General features: G+C 45.7%; 1 protein-coding gene across 4 annotated transcripts in view; it reads left to right on the forward strand.

Moving 5' to 3' along the window:
• Nucleotides 1-25391, forward strand: part of CAPN15 (calpain 15) — a 315793-nt gene that overhangs the window by 118585 nt on the left and 171817 nt on the right. For 2 of the 4 annotated variants that reach the window (XM_078663054.1, XM_078663055.1), the window contains exon 2: nucleotides 10005-11481. In XM_078663054.1, coding sequence (XP_078519180.1) covers nucleotides 10027-11481 — 1455 coding nt within the window. In that variant the 5' untranslated portion in view covers nucleotides 10005-10026. Of the gene's footprint in view, nucleotides 1-5354; nucleotides 5695-8580; nucleotides 8704-10004; nucleotides 11482-25391 lie in introns of those variants that run through there. The other 2 variants (XM_078663053.1, XM_078663056.1) reach the window with 2 other exon arrangements.

Below are 25391 nucleotides of genomic sequence, written 5' to 3' on the forward strand. Positions count from 1 at the left end.
TGCGATAGTCCCTTTGGCTTAAGTCGTGTCTTGATCAGATCCTCCACATATAGGTCCATGGCTCCAGTGCCGTCCGACTCCGGAACCCCAATAATTCTCACGTTGTTACGTCTGGAGCGCCCTTCCTGGTCATCCAGCTTCTCTTTTAGTGCCTTGTTCTCCGCCGTCACACGCTCCATCGCTATTTGTAGGACAGATACGTCCTCCACTAGAGATTTTGTGACTACCTCGACCTGTTTAACTCTTTCGCCCATCTTTTGAAAGTCCGCCCTCCGAAGCGAGACTTCAGTGGCCGTGGATCCCACTGTTGCTTGTACTTGTGCCAACGCCTTCATCACATCCTCCAGTGTTGCTTTCTTTGTGCCATCGCCGTCCGGTGTCTTCCCTGTGGACGTGCGATGCTCCGACTGGGATTGGGCCTGTCTGTCAAAAGCAAATTTCTCCAGCCTGGACTGCGATGAGTTGCCTTTCGGGCCTTTGCCTGCCATGATTCCCTCAGGTGCGCCTGTCGGCTGCAGTGTCTATGGTATGCGGCCCCAAGGGGGATTTCTGCACTTGAGATGTGCAGGCCATGTCGCAGTGGCGTTTCCCACCTGTTTCACCCACTCAGAGAGGGTTCGTTGAGCCCCGATGTCAGGAGCAGCCGCTTCTGTCCCCTCTGCTTCTCAGTGGCCTTGACTGCAACCTTATGCCTTATGTGAGTAGGCCAGAGTCACTAGTTCAGCCCGTGATGTGGACGCCTGCCTTGCCTGCGTGACGCTCAGTACAGACTCCCCCGACCCCCGGGTGCGGCCGCGGGCCTTCCCACCGCTTCAGGGCGCTCCAGGTTCTTTCCGTGGTCAGCCGTGCCTCCCTGCCCCGGGCCCCCGCTGTTTCTGCCTCCCGCCGTGCTCCCTACTTCCTCGGCGTGGGTGAGGCCAGAGTCCCCCCGTCTAGGGCCGTCGTGGTGCACTACTGAAATGGCGCAAATGGGGCCCTCGGAGCTCGATTGCAGACGCTGTCACTTGCACGGGGGTCCGCACGACGAGTCACTGCAGAGGGTCTCCTCTGGTCGGGCACTTCGCCCCCCTACCTCGTCGCTGCGGCGCACTGCCGGGGGGGGGGAACTGATCCCACAGTGCCGATCCCGTTGCCCCCAGGCGCTCCACCCAGGCGCCGACGGTATTAAGCAGGCTTCCGAGGGGAGGTGGCGCACACTTCCGGTCGCCCACCGCCGGCTCGCTCTCACTTCCGGCCGGCCACACCACGAATCGGAGCCCGGCGTCTCAGTGTCAGTTTAGGCCCACCGCTGTCGGAGTGCAGAACTTCACTTCCCGGCACCCGATTTTGGTCGCGGTCCCGGACCCAGGTTCCTCCGGTAAGAGGTCGCAGAGATGCGGATCAGTGTACGGATTTATGTGGGGAAGCCGCCTCACTCACGGAGCCTCACAGCTATGCCACCGCCATGCTCGGCTGCCAAGCCACGCCCCTTGTTGCATGTTTTAATAATATTTTATTGAAGGGAGGGTCAGCTGGTCACTTACTTCTGGAGAAAATTTGTGTAACGTGATGCAGAGCAGGAGGAAAGATTTGCTCGGGTTCAGCAAACTGCCCACAATCTACAACCAGTATGATCCATTGCTTAAATAAACTTTCAAGAAAGTTGCTTTGAAAAAGTCAGCACCATTTTAGATTAGGTAGTTCACCGCGAGGCATGCCGTAAACCCTAGTCTCGAGCTTTGCTTGATATGACCAAGCCATGTTGAGGAACATCTTTTTACACGTTTTCACGCTAAAGAATTGTCCCTTGATTTGGGAAGGGATCTAGATTCTCAAGTAAGAACTTCATTTCAATTAGTCTAACTATGGATAGTTCTAGACCCATTTACTAATGATGACCAATCCATCTTTCTGCCTTCTGTCTATTGATGATTAAAAATGTACTTGGGTAGTGTGTTGTCAATAAGTTATGTGGGCACAGAGCCTGGGCACCTAGGTGCACTTGTGCCATGGCCCAGTATTTTGTCGCAGCAGCAGTTACTTCTGTAGACCAGATACATCGGGGTAGGTTTGCCTACGCTCCCATGCCTTAAAAAGGAAAGGGCTGATGTCTTCCAGCTCTTAAAAACTGAACAGGAGTAAAAAAAAAAAAAAAGGACGCCTTCCTTTTCAGAATGTATGACTACAGCAATTTGGTGCAGTTTGTTAGGCCCTTCCTTTCAAAATGTTGGCTTGGGCAATACATATTGAGGTGGCGTTGGTCTTTAACATGACTATGTTAGCACCAGTGTTCCAGTTAAAAAAAGATATATACATTCACTGAAAAGAACAGAGGTTACAGGGACGTTCTAGTTAGGCTCACATTTCACTCGTACAAAACCATTGAAATTCAGCAGTTATAGTTGAGCTAACCTATAACTTATGCCCCTGCAATGCACTGCTTAGGACTTCACGTATTACACCACTCATTATATGTTCAGTAACATCACTGATGACATCACCCAGTGATTGGGAGTGTTTTCTAAAAGTTTGAGTGTTATTCATTGCTTCATCCAGTGTATCCCTTATAGTTTTAATACTTTTGACGGTGATGGAAGTGTTTTATTAGTTTCTCCCAGACAGGCTAGGCCCCCATGCGCTCAGTATGCATACATCCAAGCACTGTGAGTTTATTTGTTTCCGCTTGTATTGGAGTCCAGCCCATTGCCCCAGCTGCCACCTGTTATTGACAAACAACACTTGTGTCATTTAGAAGCTGGAATGCGTAGGCCGCCAGGGCAGACCCACAACTTATCTGCTTATCAATGCCTAACATTTGCACATGAAGGGGATTTTAGTTAGTAGTTAGTGTTCCAAGCTACTGGGTAAATGACATTGCCCCAGATGTTTTTCTCTTCTCTGTGGCTCCCTTTTCTTTTAACTCCTATAATCCAAGTGGTAATAGCAATTTGTCTTGTTTGAGACTTAACTGATATCGCTAGCTCAACAAAAGTGATCTCATATCGTTAACACGCATGTTGCATTTCTTACTTAACTGTGTAAGAAGAAGGGTTATTATTACTGGCTGAGAATAATTCAAACACTTCCATCTTCCACTTTTAGTTTTTTTTTTCCACTAACCAACCTATGTTGTTCAAATATGCCCATTGGGGGATATTGTAGCTCACTGTGTAACAGTACCTCAAGTCACACTTTACTCATGAGGCTCTAGGCCGAAACTGGTCTAGTGTTTGTGTTTACATCCGGTATGGTGGACTGGACAGATTAATCACTAACCTTGGGGTCCGGAGTATCGTGCTACTCACAGTAAACGATTCAGCTCCTCGTCAGGAGTAGAAAGCGCTATTTAAAGCCTATCACAATCTAGGTCCGGGGCAATAGCGATTTCTATGTTGCTGATCCATATCTGTAAAGGCACAATGTGGGAGAAAAACAATGAACCGGAATATGCCTCAGAATGATTGATGTATATCATTTTAGGCATTCCATCCTTCACTTTTTTGCACTTGTTAATCCTCACCTTCTGTTTCTTGATTTTCACTTTTTAATCTAATTTTCCATATTTGTATTGCTTGTTTTTGCATACTATATACATGTTTCCACTTTACATATGCACATAAATATGCCAACACACAAGTATAAATACAAAAGTGACTTTTCTCAAGCTCCCGTCCTTCATCAGGATATCAATGGAATGACCAAATCCTCTATCATTTTGCTAGAAAATGGTAACATTTATGCTTTTACATAGAATGATTGCCCCTCGTAGAAAAAACAAATTACTTACACAACTTTAAATTGCTTTTTTAAATAAACTCTGATTCCACCGAAGACCTTGCAATTATTACGGACCTACATTGACTATTTTAGTTACCAATGTTCTTGCTCCTACACCTGTTTGTTTATTAATGAACTGTGTCACCAAATGTAGCACGTAGTTGCCTAATCGTACCTAGTTGTTAAATTGTTTATATTTTAAGCTACTGTTTTCTCAGTGTTGCCTTGTTTGTCTAGCCTTCAGATGGTTCATTACACAATTCCCTTACTTTGTCATATTTTCACCCTGTATTATCTACTTCTTTTAGTCCACATTTGTACCTAGTTGTGATTTCTGATAGGTGTTTCCAGGGTGTCTGTTGTTTTGCCACTCTGAACCTTGCTGGTTTTTGGTGAATCCCTTTGATAGATAGGTCACTCTGTAGTCTCTGAAGTATTCGTAGTTCTACCAGAATTACCCTGATCTGCCGCCTTGTCTCGGGGGTTATTTCACCAAACTCAAAAGAAACATTCTATGCCCTTTGAACCTTTAACATTACAGGAAGTGACTTCACATTTGTTTTCCCCCAGTAACTCACAGAAGTGACCTTCTACATCTGTTGACCCTGGTTAAGTGGCAAAATCATGCCATGGGTAAAGGATAATCTCAGACAATATGAAGGATAATCTGTGAATCATAAAGGAATCCTGTGTGATATTTGTATTTTAACTTTCCACAGGACAACTGTCTAAATTAACTGTTAATCTCAAAATATCCTAAAAGCTGGTACCTTGTCCTACCTGCCTTACACCGTCTAAACAGAATATGCTACTTCCTAGAGAATCCTTCGTTGAACCCCTTAAAAATTGTAACATTGACTCTACCTACTCTTCACTTGGGAACTATCATTCTGTAAGAAATCCTAAGATTACCCTTGGATTCTTATTACTGGGAGGAATTCTGGTAGGAAGTGGATAAAATAAGGGTAAAGCTGATCAAGTGATTTAAGAAGCTCACGGAAGCTGATGAAGAGAATGCATGCATGCTGCAAGAGGTAACATGGGGGACCACGTTTCAATCACCAGAGGTCCTCCAATGGATACTTCTGGCATCGGTGTATTCCCCACTGAGTAGTTGGCAGTACGTTGCTTGCTGGGTTCTGCAAGGTGATGGTGGTGGAAAAATTTGCCCATTTCTTTACTCCCAGGTGGGTCAGGGGAAGTGGTTAATTTGAAGTCTGAGGCATGGGAGAGGGGGAATGATTAGGGAGATAGTGGGAGAAATGGCTAGTCTGGGAGATCTCTTAATAACACCTCCGCTTCTCATTCCTTGATACTTTATTACGAGGCACTTCGATGCATCTGTAATCTAAAAATGTTTTTAGATTTACTACTTTTTTTTAAGTGTGGTGAGATTTACCTTAAAAGTCTGGTATTTTCCTGACAAGAGAGTGCCTCTGTCTTTCTGTTGGCTAAACAGCGGTGCATAGACTTGCGCCTAGCACATTGTTCTAAATAACCCTAAACTCTGTATCCTCTCGGTCAAGTTACACCTTTTTTCTTTTTCTTCCTTTCTTTTCTCTTTTCTGTTTTCTCGTTTGTCTTTCTGCTGTGATCAGAGTCTGCATTCTGCTCTTCAAAGTGGACACCTTCCCACCGTTCTGCGCCTTGGCACCGGGCAGACCCCGGCAGTGTCGGACTGCCAATGTTGCGAGCACGGCTGTGACCTGCAGTCTGCTTCTGCCTGGGCCACTCTTGCTCTGTAAACCGGGGCAGGAGCCCCATGGGGAGCTCAGCCTCGTCCTTGGCTGCTCAGAGGGATTCAGACCATGGCTTTACCAGCTCTTCCTTCCCAGGGCCCCCGGCCGTGGCCTGGTATAGGACTAGCACAGGTGCTCCAATTTGGCCGGGTGCCCTCATAACCCAGCAAGAGCAACACATTTATCACCGGATGCGGAGGTAAGGAGCATGTGAAAGTGGCTGTGCACGTAAGCAGACCTTGATCCCATAGCCTTTTAGCCATTAAATGATTATGCTTAGTTTACGTTTTTACTAGCAACATCATCTTTTAATGTAGGTGTTAACGCTAATGGCATGCCTTGGGAAAGTTGAGTTATTTCATTTGACCGTGCTCTGATTGTTAACTTGGGTTTTGTTTGACTTCACTGCTCCTACAGTCATATACCCCCCCATTCAGTCTCCACTTGCTCCCCAGTACTCACTTTGACTGTCCTGTCCTAGCCTAGTATTCTGCTGTGATAGTGTTACTCAAAAGTCCTAGCCCCCAGGTGCCATACATTGTATGGTGGCATACTATACGGTCACTTCTTGCAAAGAATGCCCTAGAATTCAAGTGAATGGTAACTATTTACTCTTTGAACACACTTTCTATGTGGCCCTGTCCTGTGTTACAAAAGTGTGAAGTAAATGGTGCTTGAAGTTCAATCCGTAGAAAAGGACTTCTTTGAAAATCTCTGCAACTGCAGTTACTTCATCCTTCGAATACCCAGAATGCGAACAAGTTGAATGGGAGGATAGATTAATATTGTACCTAGCTCTGTTAGTGCCTCTCTAAGATGATTCTCATTGCACAATGACAAGTCACTTTTCCTACTCTTTGCATAGTGATAGGTCAATGTTGATACTCTGCACATTGATAGGTCACTTTTGTCTGCTCCAGTCACGGCTCCTCCAGTGCATCGAAATCATTTCCTTTACCCAAGGCTGAGGTTGGAGTATTTTGTATTCTTTGCCTTAAAAAGTACGGACTAAAATGTATTCTGTTCTGTTGTAAAGTACTACGTGCTTTTTCCATTGTATATGTTCTTTGCGGCCAGCAGACCATGCAGAGGAAACGAAACATCTGGGTCAGGTGTGGAAATGGAGTTGTATTCTGGCAAGGGTGAGGGTGGGGTTGTGAAATGTGTCATCCAGCCCTTAGAGATATAGGAGGGTACAGTAGAAGGCATTTTCTGATTGTATTCATATGTTTTGATGCAGGGTGGGTTAGTGTTACCAGCCATTGCCTGGGCAACGTTTTGTTCGTTAATCATCTCTTCATGAGAAAAAAAGAATATAGCAAAAGTTTGGTCTGGTTTTAGAAAAAAAATCCCTGTAGCAAACAACATTTATGTACTTGTATTGAAATAGCTCCTAGTTACCAGGTGAATTATCAGCCTTATGTGGGTGGTATCCAATGTGTGCTACAGAACATATCAATTATCTCTGCTACCTTGTCTTATTCATCTGAAATTGATATTTTCTTGCACAATTGAACACAAGGTTCCTCATGTTTTTGTTATTTGGTTACTTATCACCGTGGTATTTGTATTTTTAAAATGGATTTTGCATTGACGGACTAGCTGTCAAGTGGAATTATTTTGTTTTAGACGTGCATTTCGTGGTGCGTGCTGACCATGAGCAACAAGTGCAGTTTTCTCTGACTAGTATTGCATACATGTGCAAACCCTGCCAGAAAAGCCTAGAAGAAACCCAGTCCCACGTCGTGACCGAATTTATATCCGAACAAAACAATATGTTTTATAGAAAAAAACATAACATTAGTGAATATCCGTTTGAAGTGGCCGCCTCTCCCTCAAAATAATACCAGCTTTTCGTCACTTAGCCATCTGTCGCTAAGAGATTATCTGATTGCACTCGGATGGAATTTATCAATTAGAACTTGTAGCTGCAGTTTAATCCTACAATCGTTGTTTGAAAATCAATGTTAAAATAAGAAAGGGAATCACAAGCGGTGGCTGTCTATCTACGTAAACATAAATGTGCTTCTTGAATACCTGGTTATCGTGCAGTCTACGTCGCAGCCCTTTTTCTTCAGACGACTCTATCGTCTTGTAATAAGAGAGGGGTCCAGTGGGGAATTCAATTTTATGTTCAGAAGATCAGAACATTGAATTTCCTTTTGAGCTGATCAGGGTATTCGAAGACCAGGTCATAAAACGTACGAACATCGTTATTTCGTAACACCAATGCAATTAATACGCCCATGTTGAGCGTGTCTAAACGATCGAACACAAAAGATGCATGGCTAAAAGTGGTGCGCCACAAGTGACCGCCTTGTGAGCCCGGTATGAGTTACTTTTGTCCTAGAAAAGCACCGTGTGGCCTGGCCACCGTGGGCGGGTCACTCTGCCTTCTCTCGGTTTCAGAGCTGTAGGTCCCTCACACACTCATTCATTATGGATTATCACCATACCTGCCAACTCTCACGGTGCCACCGTGTGACACACGACATCGGCTGCTGTAGGTCCCTCACACACTCATTCATTATGGATTATCACCATACCTGCCAACTCTCACGGTGCCACCGTGTGACACACGACATCGGCTGCCATCTCATGGTCTCCCGGTGAGGAGCTGATATCTCACGGTATCAGGGAAAACGAGCTGAAACCACTATAAGTAGTGGTTTTCCATCTCGTTTGTTTTCCGAGGGTTTGAACTGCCGACGTCATTAAGGGGTGTGAAAACACCCCAGGGCATGGGCACCATCTTGAGTGAGCTTTTTTTTGTTTTGAGGAGGGGGTTTTGGTGGCGGGGTGGGGTTCAGAAGGGCCTCGTAGGTAAGATGGTTCTTCAAGTTGGCCGGTATGTGTCCCCCAAGCCTCTGCCACCGCCCCCCCTGCAGCGACCCTCGCAGGGACACGAGCCCTCTTCACAGTAGAAACGGCCGGGCTCGAGAGATGGCGGATTCCCAGCCGCTGACGTCACTATGTGCCGTCAAGGTAACCCCTGACATCAGGCCTGCGGGAGAGTTTGTCCTTTCTTTATACCGATGGATCCCTCTGGGGGTGGGCGGGGGGAGGGGGTTGTCCACGAGGAGGATTCTCTTCATATAAGTGGGGTCCATATTTTCCTTTTACCCGAGTTTCATTGTAGCTCCATTTTGGACGTTGTGTTCCCAGTCGACTTGCACAGTGTTCTCCAGATATGCAGCAATGGCGGACGGTAAGGGAAGGGATTTCAGCTAGGGAGCTTGCACTGCTATAGATGCTGTGATTGTATATGTATATATATATATATATATATATATATATATGTATATATATGTGTATATATATATATATATATATATATATATATATATATATATATATATATATATATATATATATATATATATATATATATATCTATATATATATCTATATCTCGGGGAGCTTGCAGCACAGCCGCGTCCCTGCTCTAACTGTTGGTGTGGGAGTTTTTCTTGTGTATGAACAGGGCAGCGTACTCTGCTGTAACCATGGTATGCTTATGTGTGCGAGGAACATTTTCACTAATGCTACCTGTTATATTCTGTATGTGGAAAACGTGTGCCCCCCCCCCCCCTTAAGACCTTCTCTATTCACTTGGAATGCATAACGTAGGTGTTTTCTGTCCTGTGTGTGCACCGTGTGTTCACTACACCACTCTTTAAGTTTACTTTCTGTGAGTAAAGGCTGATTGCCGTTCAGGCCCTGCGGAGAACTATTGCTGTGTGTGTTTTTTCGAGTGACCCATTTTTGCAGTGCCGCATTCCACGTGTTTTGTGACAGACGAAGGACTGCGGTGCTCAGTGTATGGGTTCTGGAGGTGGGGGTTGAAGCATGGCTGTGGTAGCTGAACTGCACCATGGCAGTTGTGGTGTTTCAGCGTGGGTTGCAGTGTCCACACCGGGCCTGTGCTCTGTTTGTGCTTCCCATACTTTGCACTGCGGATTTTCAGGTGACAGTTGAGCCTAGTGCTTTTAGGCTCGTGTCGTACGCTCGGGGTCAGCTTTCACTGTTCACCAACAGGTTTGCTGTCTCCGTGCTTTAGGAGATGCACAGTGCCAGTGTGGACATAACCATTTTGCGATAGTAACTGCTGAACACTGATGCAGTGGTGTGAGTAAGCTCGGTCACCTTTGCTGTTAAGCCCTTTCCGCACTAAGCCATGGGTGATACTGCGCGGATGGTTCTCCCTCCTCATCTACTGGTGGACCCAGACCTTCAGTTTTTTGTTGACTTTGTGTGGAGGGGAGACTACATTTTGGTTAGGGATGTAGGTGTGGCAGCTGGAAAAAATGAAGCGTGGAGGCCATGATTGCCTATGAAGTGGGTGTAAAGAAGCTCCTGGTTTGGATATGCTGTCACAGAGCATCTTGGTTGTTTGCCACCTTGTATATTGTGTACTGTAATGATAAATATACTATGGCACTGGCAGAGCACAGGAAGAGGTGCAACCTCATTGATTGCTAACTTTCTCCTCTTTTTTTTCTGTTGCAGTCACACGCACTCTCCTGGTTCTATGGCCACTGTCCGGGAGTGGTCTTGTGGTCGCTGTACATTCTTGAACCCTGCCGGACAGCGCCAGTGCTCCATCTGCGAGGCGCCTCGACAAAAACCAGACCTTAACCACATCTTGCGACTGAGTGTAGAGGAACAGAAATGGACCTGCTCCCGTTGCACATTCCGAAACTTCCTGGGTAAGGGCACTTGCGAGGTGTGCGGGTTCAGCCCTGATGCTGTGCCAGGTGGAGCAGCCATGCCGGTGGTAAACGGCATTTTACCTCCACCTGCTGTACTGACTGAACCCAAGCCGACACCCCGGGAGGATGTGGTGCAAAAAGTGGACACAGACAGCGAGGACTCGGATGCCAGGAGTCCTGAGTTAGCAGTGCAGACTGAAGGGTGGGAATGTCAACGCTGCACTCTGCACAACACCCCTGTTGCACACTCCTGCTCGGCCTGTGGTGGGCCTCGTAAGCTCTCGCTGCCCAAGATACCCCCCGAGGCACTGGTGGTCCCTGAAGTGATAGCCCCTGTTGGATTTCAGATAGTGGCGGCTGGACCACAGCCCACTGCCCCTACAGATAGTAGTGACCCCAATGGTAGCATTGCCACTTCCATGGAAATTGAAGTCCCAAAGCAACCTTCCTTTGCCCCCTTCTCTCCTGGTCTGCAGAACAACCCTGTACCACGGAGCCGCCGGGAGGTGCCTCCTTTGATGCAACCGTTGGTACCTGATGCTGCCCAGCCCACACTGCAGGCTCCCTGTGGGCAGAAGAGCCTGACCCGTCCCATTCCAGCCCCACGATTCCAGGAACTGAGTGCCAGCAAGCGTCTCAGTGTCCTTGAGGAGGAGATGGAAGCCTCTCCTTCACACTGGACGTGTGGCACATGCTCTTTGCTGAACTCTTCGGAAGAAGCCAAATGCAAGATCTGCGGAGCTCATCGAGGCATTGATCTCATTGACTTGACTGGAGACACCGTGCGGTTTACCCCTTGCAGCCCCTCCAGTCCAGACTTCTCAAACTGGTCCTGCTCCAAGTGCACTCTACGGAACCCCACCAGCACCCATAAGTGCATGGCCTGCCACTGTTCCAAGCTGCAGGGTTTCCAGGAGCAAATTGTTCCTATTGAGCCCAAGAGCAGTTGCCCAGAGTGCAGCCAGGATCGGGGAGGGACTGCACCTGGACCGCCATGCTCCTCATGCGGCACCAAAGCCTTGTCGCGCAGGCCGGCGCAACGTTTTCCCATCTCAGAGCGACCCGGCCAGTGGTCCTGCCCAGCCTGTACGCTTCTCAATGACCTGAAGTCCAAGCACTGTGCAGCGTGCCACACACCACAGCAGTATGTGATGCAGCGCAAGGGACTCAAGCCTCTCAAGAGGAGGGAGAGCATGCACGTGGAAAAGCGGCGGCAGACGGATGAAGGAGAGGCCAAGGCTTTGTGGGAGAACATTGTCAGTTTCTGTCGAGAGGTGAGTGCAGATCCATGGAATAGTCTTTACTTGCAGTGAGGAAAGATGTATGGGAAGCTAATGTGGGGTAAGTTCTTGGCATGCAGAGGAGATGAATCTTTAAGGCTGTAAGTTTTTGGTTAGTACCTCAGAGGGAATGGAAACATCTACTCGTGTTTCAAGTGAAGATTGGAGATGGAGAGTCTTCGGGTTTTAGGTCCCGGGAGGTGTGTTGGAGGTCTTGCTGCATCCTGCTGTTAAGAGTTAGTGTCATAGAGCTGGGAGCCCTTCAGTCATGTTTGGTTTATCATTTGCCAATCAGGTTGTTCAGTTAGATCACCTCTGGGGCTCTCTCCTTGCATTCAGAAGAGTCACGTGTGCAGTGTCGAGGACACTTGCTAAATCACAGGCACCCAAAAAATATTTGGTTTTCAACTCCTGTTCACTTTTCTATTACTGAAGAGCTCAATAGAGACCAAAGCATTTTTCTTCGAGTAAGTGAATTTTGATGTATTTATTGGTGCCTTTGCCATATGTTTATGTCTAATGTCTTTCAGACGAGCCGGCTCCACTCCTGTTCACAAGCACTAATGTAACATGGGCATCTCTGCAGTTGATTTGCCCTTCCGTGCTTTCTAATGTAGGGGGGGGGTCTTGTGTGGCCTGTGGTTGTGACTGTCTTTGCAGACTCTTTACTCAACTCAACAATCAACCCCTGATTCTACCACGTCACTTCCATCTTCCAGTGCATTACTTGCCTTTAATGTAAAATGTTTTGAATGAGAGTGTGCCTTATGCTGTGAAGGGTTAAACGATGAAAAAAAGATCCGTATTTAGCGGATTCTCATGCTCTAAACCTTAGTCTGGTCAGTTTTTCTTGAGGTAATTCCACTTTAGTCACCCTTTTTTCGAAAGTGTAGCAACCCTGATTATGTCCATTTTTATCATATCTATTTTTGCTTTGACTTATTCTCGAGCCTTCAGTGGCCTTGTTGCAGCCTCTTTTAGTCCCCACTGATGTGGCTACTCATGGATTTGAGAACCCCCTGCTCGGGGTGCCCGCATGGACAATCTATGAATCCCAGTGAGCCGGTGAAAGGTCATACGTAAAATAGCGGGGTGATACTAATGGCAGAAGGATCTAGCTTGGGCAGGTAGATGTGTATCTGTTATTCCACCACAGTGGTACATGCCTTACTTTTACTTTGTTTTATTGTTGCTGGATGCTCTTATTCCTCTTCTCTTTGTGTATGTTGAGCTTGTGCTTCTTTGGGCTTTGTCTTGGGGCATTTAGCTCTTGTCTCCTCTTAGTCACTGTGCTCTTTGTCATTGGCATTTTTTGAGCACGCAGCGGCCACTGGTATAGCATACAAGTACTGTTGCATTTTCCAAGGATTGGGTCCAAGGGCATTGACATTTTTTTTATATCAAATATATTTGTATAGCCTAGCCATTGAGTGCTTCACATGAAACCAGTGATTACTCTAGCACATTCTCAGTTAACTTACATTACATCTGGTAAGTCTTAGGTGTTCATCTTTAAGGTAGATCCTAAAAAAAGGTGTGTATGTTTGCCTACAGTGTTAGGCTACAGTGACCAGTAACCAAAGAGTTGGATTGTTTGTGCAAATACCAGAGATGTGCTCTGATTGTGCCCTGGTGAACTGTACATGGCATCTCTGGCTCTAAAAAAAAAAAAAAAAAAAAACCACGCTCTCTTTCTCTCTCTTACTCACTCTCTCTCGCTCTTGCTCTCTCTCGCTCTCTTTCTCTCTCTCTCTCTCTCTCTCGCTCTCTTTCTCTCGCTCGTTCTCTTTCGCTCGCTCGCTCGCTCGCTCTCCCTCCCTCTCTCACTCTCTCCCACCCCCTCTCTCTCGCTCTCCCCCCTATCTCCCCCCCCCCTTTCTTCCTCTCTCCCATTCTCCCTCTTGGGTGTATATGCAGTTTCTGATGATGCTCTTGAGGGGATTCTGGCAGCTCAAGCAAGAGGAGAGTGAGTAGTGGCAGTGCCTAAATGTGGATGCAGGTGCCATATGTGAGGGCCTGAGATGTGCTTCAGTCATGGCACAGGGAGCCTCACTGAAAACCAACCCTCTTTTTTTGTACATGTACAAATAATGGACTGTAGCTGAGGCTAAGATTTTCTTTAGCTTGAAATTCATATGTTTAGTTGACACTTATTTTCAGTGCTTAATGTATGCTTATTTGAAATGCACACGGCATCTCAGCAGTGGATACACGCTGTCACATTTACATCCATTCCAAAGCCTGCCTACAACATCTTACGATATAGATATTGTGAATTACGGATAGCAGAAGTTCAGCCAGAAAATGCTTCACCGACTTTAAAAAAAACAGTCCAACAACAGTGTTTTTGCAAGTCACAAGGTGATGCTGACAAACACCAGAAGTACAGTCACACAGGCCTTCATCACCAGCAGACTGGACTATGGAAACACAGACTATGTAGGAATCGCTGCACGCCTCATGTAGAGACCCCAGTCAATCCAGAACTTAGTGGCAAGACTCCTACTCGACCTCCCCAGAAGGACCCTCATCACACCCCATCTCAAGAAACTACACTGGCTGCCTATTCAGAAGAGCTGTCAGTTTAAGATTCTGTCCCAAGCCTACAAGGCCCTGCATGATGAAGGACCAGCATACATCTACAGATGCTCGACCCTCCTCCAACCGACCAGACACCTTCAATCCGCTTCTCTCTCCCTCACATACACTCCACGGAACCACCAGCGGAGACGCTCCCTCTCGCAACCGCTAGTCAACACTTAGAGTAACCTCCCCTGCACCTCCGGACCGCACTGTCGCTCCAGCAATTCAGTAAAGAATTAAAGACCTGGATGTTTGAATGATCAAACCTCCACGCAGCAGCATACAGCTTCAGCGCTTCTAGACCCTCACAGGTGATTTGCTGAGCTCTATAAAATGTTTGATTGATTGATATCTTGTAAAGTAGGACTTTTGTCTGGCAGTGATTTTCTATAAAAAATCAATAATTCAAATGCAGCCTTTGAAGAAGGCTGGCTCTGCTGCACTTCAAATGCACTGCTGGTGATTGCCCCTTCATTAGGGTAGTCAGCGTGAGATCTAGTGGTTGCCTGCCCAGCAAGCCACAGTCATGCAGACTATGCAAATTTATCATTTGAACTTCACTGACAGGACTGTATGATGGGCTGAGGAAGGTCCATTTTGGAATTACTTTAGCTTTGACAATAGCTAACCCTGTTCTCATTCTCAACATATCTTATCACAAGCTCTGATGTTAAGTTGGTAGAGGCAGAATTCTTCCAAGAGGTTGACACATCTTTCTCCTGTTAAGAGTCTCAAGTCATACGTTGACTTTACTCACATGGCCTCTAGAACAACTGTGCACTAAAATCCTGTGGCAGCCCTCTTTTACTCTAAAGTACTGTCCAGAGTGCCTGATATGCCTTTTGATAGCAGTGCATTTGACCCGTTTTAATTCCAGGGTGATCTAGCCATATAAAGATGTAGATCTTCGACTGATGAATTGAAATTATTAGGAGCATGGACAATTAGTGAGGAACCTGGTCCTAACATGACGCATAGCCATAAGACTGTTATAGTGTCAGAAAGGTGACAGGACTGACCTTTTAGAACACATGGTGTTAGTCAGAAGGGGGATACTTTTCAGAAGAAAAGATTAAATGGTTGGTAAAAGCTTTAACACGAGCAGCAAAGACTAGATAGAAAGAGTAAATACCCTCAAGAAGCTTTTGTTGCAGGACAGATACCACTGCTACAAACCTCAAGCCCAGCAAAAGAACACTAAAAACAAGGCTTCCAAGGCTGTACTCCATAGAAGATCATTATGTAGGGGGAAAAGCATTTACCTATACAGCATCATTTAAATGGCAAGATGATAACTCAGTGGTTATCTGTCCCCTATTGATATCTAACAAACCTGCAGCTCACAGTATTGAATCCAGACTGTCGAGCCAGCCCTTCTTCCAGCAAGGCTGTAACACAATGGGTGAAACACGGCATCACCTTCACTAGTCTTTGGATAACTCACAGTTTGAGTGCTAGGTTAAAACAAGTTACCTTTCTAAACTGCCATCTAAATGGATATTTGCATAGCACTTGCTGAAATATTGTCTCTTGAGCCCTATTAAGCACCTAAACTTGAGCCTTCACAGGCCAAACAGACTGCCACCCCAGAACACAGCACAGCAGAGGTCTGCAAGGAAAATAAACGAAATTTGGAAGTTCCAACTGCAATTCTCTCCGAAATGCATTGCCGCTGTCAGATCTCCGGAGGCCTGACCCACTTGCAACATAGCTGCACTAGGCCCTTGGGACGTTCAGAAGCAGTAGCACTGCAGAGATCCACAGTGAACACACGCAAGTGTCTGAGGCATCCATAGATACAACTCGCAGACTTGCTGGCAGTTGTCCTCCTGGGGCACATCTTACATGAAACCGAGCTGCATAAAGCCTTGGGGAGTCCTCAATACTTAGGAACCTCCGCTGTCACAATACTAAGGAAGCAAGCTTGGCAATGAAGCCAGCTGGTTTAAAAGGGGGATGGCTGTCATTTCTCTGACATCCCAGATAACATAATGCATAGAGCACAGAGTGATGTTACCGTAGTGTAGCCCACTTCTTGGTAAAGTTAGTGGCAAAGTAACAAGACGGTTGATGCATCATAATCCTGGTCATGGGCAAAAGCTGGATCAAGGTTATCCAGGCAAAGAACTGGTCACGGGCCACTAGTGTGTGATCGCTCATTTTAATGAACCGAAAAAAGCTCCCCTTAATACACTGCTGCCAGGTGAGGCTTGCTACCTTCTTTGTGTAGCCTTTCCTGCCTGTCTCCTGACTTACGGATACGTTTTTTTTTTCAAATTACTTGTGAATCGGCATCAGCTATTTGGCCATTTGTGTGGTTGTATAGCGGCCAAGAAGAAACACATTTAACTGCTCCTGGAGAAGGCAGAGAATGTCCTTGTCAAAGCTCTAGGGGAACTAAGTATTTAATTACTCTTCTATCCTCTGAGTACTTTAGCATACAAAATAACATAAAAATACATCCTACGCAAGAGTTTGTGATATTTCTCGTATGTGGCAGAAAATGTGCTCCGCATGCTTTCCTTGTGATGGGAAAACATAACACTCCTTGGATGCACAGTGGGGTACTAGTGTTGCCAGTTTTGATCGGGCTAAAGTCGATCATATGAGTTTTAATTAGATGCCTTACCATGGTTGCGTATCTCCGAAGGGAATGGATTTATGCCTAATGTTGTTAAGAAGACTAGCTGAGCATGCCCAGATGAGTCCTGTGCTTGCTTATGCTTACTATTCAAGTTCTCAAGTGGAACCTTCTTGAATAAGGCTCAATAAGGGTGTAACACATATGGAGTTATTCTTGTTCACATTCAGAAATTATGTGATCTAATGTTTTTTGGGCCTTGGCAAGTTAAAAGTGGTACAGAAAATATGAAAACCAACGGAATAGAATCAATGCTAATGATTCAGATTGATTCAAGCATTTACATGCAACCCTTTTGTTCTGCCTAGGGGCAGAGGTAGCATGTTGTGCGGTTATGCCCAGCTATGAGTCTATGGAAGTTCACTCTTCACATCCCTGAGCCGCAACAAAGCTGAACATAGAATAAGAGATGCTTGTTCCCTTATAGAGAAGATGCAAGCATGTAGTTTAGACTGACTGTGCCCAACACTTCTTTTCATAGAGTTGGTACTTGTCTATGAATGCACAGAAGAGCTGAAGATAAAAGAACAGAATGTACTTGCGTTTCAATTTTTTATTGAAATTGATAAGAAAAAAATACTTATATTATAATAACTGTGAGTAGAGGTCGCCTCCACTAGGAAAACAACGAGGGACTCCGTGGGCAGTGTGCAGGTAAGTATGCTTCAGCAATGATTGTGTGGCATGACGCGTTTCAGGAATATGTCCCTCCTCAGATGCCTTCATTCCCTGTGCTGGCGCCTTCAACAGTTCCGCTTTGATTGTTCAATGTCTCCTTCCCATTGGTGGAGACCGAAGGACTGCAGAGACCAGCATCCACCATGTTGGATGATGGAAGCGGCTGCCAGGACTGTGAACAGTTTCTTTCGGGGCTGATGTTACCTTCCTGCTCTGCCCAACGCCTTCTGCAGCCTCCAGGTTATGCGTTGTCTGGGAAGCTCCGTGACAGTGCTTCATGCTTCACCGTGAAGTCACGGTCCCTTACAGGCCAGATGTCCGCCCTCCCGTGGCATGCATCGAACCAAGCACGCTATCGACACCACGATCTTCCACCTTGGTTCCCAAAGAGGTGCTTGGTTCGTAGGGCGGGTCACCTCTCTTGCGCTGTGGTCACGCAAAACATATGTGAATAGAGGTAACCTCCACTATAATAACTATAATAACTGTATGCATTGTCATACAATAAATACATAAGAAATTTGTTAGGCATAAGCATATAGTAAAATTTTCTGAATAATTAATCATATTATACAATTTAATAAAAACATAAATATATAAATGTAAAGACAAATATTAACTTTATATTGAGACCATAAAAGATGGAATCAAGGGAAGGGGGAAGAGAAAGGGAAGGAAAGGAGGGATCACAAAAGAAAGGGATGAGTGAAAATGTAGAAATATGAAGCATAATGCAATATAAATACGTTCCAAGGATAAGAAGACACTCTAGAAAACAATGCGAAAAGATAAAAGATGAATATAAGGATCAAGTAAGTCTATTGGATGTATAGAAATATAAATGTAAGAGAGGACATTCTAAGTGATAGATAAAGTAAGGTAAGATAAGATGCGATACAGACTTACCATAACTTAAAGTACTTATGCTGATTCAAAGAAAGAGAAAAAGTAATATTCTGTGATATGGACAAAATTAAATAAATTACATTATACTACAGGTATATGAGTATATTGTTACAGAGCCAAGAGAGAAGAAGTAGGAAAAGGAATTACGAGATAAGAATAGAAAAAGATAATGAAATGGATAATATAGAGAAATGTGCAAACAATAAATGAAACAATAGATATATTGTATAGAATGAAAGTGTAAGCAGAGAAACACATGTATAAATATATATATTAAAAGATATAACATTACATGTAAATACTCTGGTGAGTATCTAATAAAAACAACAACAAATAGTAGATGAATACAATATGTATTAAGATTTATTAACCACAAATAATGATAATGAGTGAGAATAAGAGGAGATAGAAATGTAATTACTGCGTAGAAAGGTCATTAACGTTCGCATCGGTATGTGAAGCTAGAAAAGGTGACCATACTCGAAGAAAGAGATCAGATTGATCCTGTATGTTGTATATAATACGTTCGTAGGAAGCTGTTTGGATCATGGCCACCATCCATGTTCCTTGTGATGGTGGTTGAGGCGATTTCCATACAGAATGTACTTGGAGAAATTAACTGCAAGTTCACATTGATTCAAGGATATACATTCAACGCTTGTATGCTTTCAAAGTGAGATTTGTAAGTAGCGTGCGAGTGCTCAGTGTGATTCCGTTGGGATTCACTGTGCACCTCACTGCTATTGTTTCCTTTTCTTTTGAAGGGGAAGTGACCTTACACTCGGGCTGGACTGTGATTTTTGGGGTGTATTGACAAAGATGAGCTGAAAATGGTGTGCACTTTGGTTGAATACAAGTTGCTTTTGTGCTTCCTTTCTGAGTTGCTCTAAGTTACAAGGGAAAGCCCAGGGCATAGGCATGAGCTGAAACATGATGGTCTGAAAGCACCCAGAGTTAACTACCAATGTTTCTTATTGGTTCATATATTTCCATTCGTCGCTTTTTGTGCTGACAAGAAAGTCCTCTAAAATGAAAACAATGACTTGCAACAGGCATGTCTTATTCACATTACCTTATGATGAAACAGGCATTGGTCTCCTCCACACTGTGCATTACGTTTATAGGTGTGCTTTCGAAAGCAAGAATGCTTAAAATTGAAACGTGGCCAGAAAGGGGCTCCTTATGTGCTACAATCTGCACCTTCCATAACCCATCATGGGTAACCGTGAGGACTTGAAGTTCATCCAAGGATCTCACCTATGTTTACATTTTTAAGGACCTATTGTGGATCTTCTGGTCTGAGAGCACTCCATTGGTTTCTGAACAACTGCTGCGGTTAGACAACAGGACAGTTAGAGGACCTGCCAGTTGTTTAATGGAATCTCTCTCTAGTCCTGTTTTTCTAGGAAGAACGTCCCTCAGGGTATTGCCATCACAGACCTCACATCCAATGTGACGGTGATCTTTGATACCGTACATCTTACAGGCTAAATTATCTCATTGCACAACACCCTGCTAGATGTTTTAATTCTGAAGCTTGCTCCCATCTCCTTTCTGCCTATAGTACAGGGTCAATGGACAAGTGCACAACCATGTATTTCATAACGTGTCTCTGGCTTTTTCACTATGTTACAGAGGAGTTCTGAATGGGGTCATTCTGTGAGCTCAGCACCTGTTAAAAACATTTTATGACCTTGCATTCACCTGCAATAAAAGTTACTACATCTTCAAAGAATGGGAAATTGTGTTGGTTGACCTGTTTTCTGCAATAGGTAACTCCAAACATTGCTACTTCACCTGCGAATTCTCAGAGAAAGGCTCTGTTAGAAGCCCTTCCACTAGATCAGTGCTTGCATTTCTTATATTTAGCGGCCTGTGCATACCACCTGTTCTGCCATTCTACCGTTGACTTTGTCACATTGTGCTTTCTGCTGTTGGGGTGCATTTTCACCATGGTTCAGAAGTTTCCTTTACAGACCAAAGTCCAAATTGGTTTGTGATTTCTTTTTGGTCCATTTCTCAATGAAAATGTGGGGTCTTGTTGTTCATTTGATTTGATTTGATTTTATATTGCGCACAAATGCCCTAAGGCGCCTTGGTGCTTATACCAGCAGGTTCAGTAAGGTGCTGAAGGAACTGTAGAAGACCTAGTTAATTGGCAACGAGCCAGGTTGCTAATGATTTCCTAAACACTAACAGTGTGAGGCTGTTCTTTATGCTGGCTGGAAGTGAGTTCCATGTTTTGACCGTCCCTAACAGAAAGCTTCTTTCACCCCATCTTGTTTTCTTGACCCGTGGGTTTTGTAAGAGTTTGTGAGCGGATCTTAGATTTCTGGAAGGCGCATACCAGAAATTGAGGAACAGCTCCATGCAGGGTCTTAAACGCTAGGCATTGGGATTTAAACTTGATCCTCTTTTCCACTGGGAGCCCGTGCAGAGTTCTAAGACAGTGGGAGACTGGCCAGGACCTGGGGATGTCCAGCAGTAGTCGTGCCGCCGTATTTTGGAGGCGCTGTAGCTTCTGCAGTAACTGTGTTTGGATACCCATGTACACAGCATTACCATAATCCAGTCTGGACAGCGCTAGGGCTTTTATGATGTTTTCAGGGAACCAGGTGGGATAAAAGGACGGATTGAACCATTCATTGAACCATGTCTATCACTTTGGTGTCTGAGGGTGGAGTTTAGCAATTACTTGTGCATCTCCTGGGTTGGTGCAGGTGGCCATTGCACAGGGGATGGAGATTTATGTTTAATTTCTTAGAAGCATATGCTGTTGGGTTCCACAAGGTTGTATCTTGGCTCTATTGGATTTATATTGGTTCTGGTTGATTTTAGTCTGTAGCACTTTATGGTGAGAAGTACTCTTTTGGTCATGGGGATAGTCATCAGCTCCATGGCATACCTTATCTTTAGTGTTGAAATTCAAATTATTCTGATGTGATACCATTCCACAGCCTGTGATTTTCAGACATGAGTTTATATACGGATACCTGTGCAAAGTCGAAAAAGAAGGTTTTCACTGTAATGATTGTCAAGCTTTATGGATTAGAATAAACTCCAATGAAGGGAATTTCTGAATTGAAAATAACAAAAGTGAAAAAATTTCAGCAACTGAAGAATGTTCGGATTTTCCTAATGATTACATGAATTATAAATAATACTTTAATATGATGCCTTCAATGCTGCTCATTTTATTACATCAGGGTGCTAGAGGGGAAAACTGGTGCACCATGGCTGGGTCAGTCTCTCCTCCAAAATGCAGTTATTTGGCTTATCTTGGCTGTCTTAAATGCATGTAAGGTGTTTGGTCTAATATGTTGAACAATATGTGTTTAAATGGAATGGGGAAAAGTGGTGTTCAGAGACACATAATAGTTGTATATGTGGCATATAGGTACTGTGTTGGGTTTCAGAATGTTTTTCAATCTAAATACTTTTTCTTTTGTTTGCTTCTTAGTAGTAGTGCTATTGGGACCTTCTTGGTAATTGATTATTCCAGATATGCATCTCTCTGAGGAAGCATCCGGGTTCAGTAGCCTTATTAACGTACTTTTCGTTAAAAAAAGTAGACGGACTACCACAGGCTGAGGGTACTAGATATGATTTCCAAATTATTTAGTAATTGCAACTTGTTTAAGGTAATAATATTGACCCTTTCACATGATGGAAAAAGCAGATGCAACTATGCTTTGACTCTGGCATTTGTTGAATCTCAATGTTAAGTTATGTTATTTGAACTTGTCCTGGCGCTGAGCAAACCTGCTGGTTATCAGTATTGAGGGTGTTATTGTGTGAAAAGCCAAGTTTTCAGCCCCTTTCTAAAAGAGAGGAGATCTACTGAGTTCTTCAGATGGAACAGGAGCACGTTCCAGTCTTTAGAGGTGCAAGTGATGAAGCTTCTGCCCCCCCACCTGGCCTCTTTAATCGGGGGAATCAGGACTAGTTTTGCTCCTGCAGACCGAAGAGTCCTACCAGGGACATACCATCTGAATTTTTGCCTTAGATGGTCTGGACCTGTTCCATTTAGGGATTTAAAAGCCATGCAGAGGGCCTTAAAGCGTATCCTTTGCTTCACGGGGAGCCAATGTAGTTGTTTTATCTCCCTTTTTAAAAAAAAAGTTTTTATTTATTCAGTTTTGTTGAGTAGAAACGGAGAAGGAAAGAACAAGAGGATAGGAAGGAGAAAAGAGAAAATCACAGGCGACAATCCGCCACATAACCCCACACAGGGGGTGCTGGAGAACGCTTCATTGTAGAGAAATCAGGGGAGACAGCATATACGACTGTGAATTGCAGGCGGAAGAGTCATTGTTCGTCAGATGCAACAGATGAAGGAAGCTCAAACCCCTCAGCAGAGGATACAGGCATGCCATGACGGGAGACGTCCCCAACCAGGGAACTCAGCCGTAGAAGAAGGCAATCTAGTCCGTCTCCATAATCGAAGCAGTGTCGCAACCAAGATAGAATAACAACCCTATCCCAACACCCCACACACCCCCCTTCCCCCCCACCCCCTCCCTTTCCCCGGTGGTGGCGACCAGCATACATTCACAGCAACTTCATACAGAGCAGGTGGTTAAATTTGGAAGAGGTGGAGAGCACGGAGCGCGGAGGGGCAAACCGCAGATGGTAGACCTCGAGACAAAAATCTGACCAAGGGACCCCAACGGTACAAGAAATTCTTAAAATTACCCAGAAATATGTCCGACATTCTCTCCATACTCAGCAGTCGCCATAACCGTGCGTGCCATAAAGAGACAGCCGGAGCAGTCGGTTTTTTCCAGGCGGCTGCCAAGGTTAACTTGGCCACCCCCAAGCACAGCCATATAATGCGTTTGTCGGCTCTAGTCTGATGTTCCAACAGCGGGTCCCGAAGCCCCAACAGGACATAATCCATCGATTCTGGAATCGGATAGCCCATCACCTCCTTAATGTGAGACAAAATCTCAGACCAAAACGGTCGGACGGTAGGGCAATCCCACCAGATATGGCGGAAGTCACCCAGCATACCGCAACCCCGCCAGCACCTATCTGAGGCAGTTGGGAAAATCCGATGCAACTTGGATGGGTAGAGGTACCAGTCGAACAGAAGCTTCATATGAGCCTCTCTAAGGTCTATCGAGTGATTATGTGTCGCCACATCACGCCATAGGTTCTTCCACTCGCCGTCGGAGATGTCCCTGCCCAGAGTGGTCTCCCAATGGTCCATGTATCGAGGACGGGGGGACACCACGGTGTCTAGTAACAACCCATAAATGAAGGAGATCGTCCCCTTCATGGTGGACGTGCGAAGGATAAAGGCCTCAAACCTCGACAGGGGTCTTGTAGCGGCGTCCACCACTCCGGCCGACGTTGCCCAGTGCAAGAGCTGAATGTGCCGATAGCGTTCAGTGGGTGGAACACCATAGACTCCACACAATTTTGGAAGGTGAGAGGCGGTACCCCGTGAAACAAGTGGGTGAGAGCTCTGCAGCCACCCTCTCTCCACACACCAAAGGGTCCGTCGTTCAGAGCTGGAGGGAAAGCCGGGTTAAAATGAATATTAGGCGTAAACGGAGATGGGAAAGTGGTCCAACGGTCATCGCCACTGACCGTGTCCCAGACTTTTAAAACCGTGCTGGTGGGGGTGCTGATATATGCATTCCTGGGTCTGTCAGCTTTAGGCTTCCAGGCCAGGTCCCAGATGGACCTCCCGGCCACACTCCGATCCATATGGAGCCAGTGCTTCTCCGAAAGCTGCTGGGACCATTCCACCAGTATCCTCAGCTGTGCAGCCTTATAATACAGGTGCATGTCCGGGAATCCCACCCCACCCCGTGCCCGCGTACGCCGCATCGTTGCATATGAGAGTCGCGCCCGGCCCCCCTGCCACACAAACTTCAGCATCAAGGTTTTAAGCCGGCGAAAAAAGTCTAACTCCACTGGTATAGGTAGCGCCTGGAAGAGATACAAAAACTTAGGAAGGAGGACCATCTTGAGAGCGTGGACCCTACCCAGCCACGAAATGTACTTTGGCTTCCATCTCTCCAGCTCAGCGCGTATTGCTGTCATCATCGGGGGAAAGTTAGCCGAGAATAGTGAGCCCAGGGTAGAGGTCAACCGTACGCCCAGATACAACAAGGATGACGTCGACCACGATAGTGGCGTAAGTGCTCGGACCGGTGTACCTCCTCGGGGGGAAGAGTCAGGTTCAGAATATATGATTTGTCGAAGTTGACCCGGAATCCCGCTACCGCTTCAAAATCAGAGAGTACCGTGTGAACATGGGGCAATGATAGCGCCGGGTCTCCTACCGACAGCAGCACATCATCCGCGAATAGCGAAATCTTGTGCTGTTCACCCGTGAAGGGGAGACCTATGATTTGTTCCTTCTCCCGAATCGCAAGGGCCAATGGTTCAATACTTAAAGCGAAGAGGAGTGGGGAGAGAGGACACCCCTGGCGCGTTCCACGCGAATGACGGAAGCCTCCGGATCTGTGTCTGTTAATCAGCACCCTAGATGTGGGATTGCTGTAGTTAGCCTCAATCATTCGTATGAAGTGGGGAGAGAACCCGAAGGCTTCCAGAGTTCGATGCAAGAATCCCCAGTCGACGCGGTCAAAGGCTTTTTCCGCGTCCAGCCCCACTACCACCGCCGGTATGCGGAACCTATTGGCCTTCTCAATCAGATGGATCACTCGTCTCAGGTTGTCGTGAGTCTGCCGTCCTTTTATGAATCCGGACTGCTCCGGATGAATGAGGGCTGGCAGCAAGTCCTGGAGCCTACTGAATGTGAATGTGGGATACTTGTAAAGCGCACTGTTACTCTACCCGAGTGTCCTGGCGCTGTAGACCGCTGGGGAACCCGTCCTGGTTTTCCCTGTGAGATGGTCCCTTTTCTGGGTATCTCCAGGGTGAAACCAGGCATCCCCGGCGTCTGTGGGGGGCCGTTGTAAAGATGAGGCAAGCTTAATGCCCAGAGTTGCCGAGTGTGTTCCCTGGTTAGAGTAGGCACTGAGGCGAGAATTATCGAGTCTGTTGACCCTGGTCAAAGACCCTGCCGCGTCGGGAATTGAACCCTGGTCCCGGGCCGTTCTCTGCTTACAGGTCTGCC

Source organism: Lissotriton helveticus, chromosome 10, assembly GCF_964261635.1.
Source record: "Lissotriton helveticus chromosome 10, aLisHel1.1, whole genome shotgun sequence".
NCBI lineage: Eukaryota > Metazoa > Chordata > Amphibia > Caudata > Salamandridae > Lissotriton > Lissotriton helveticus.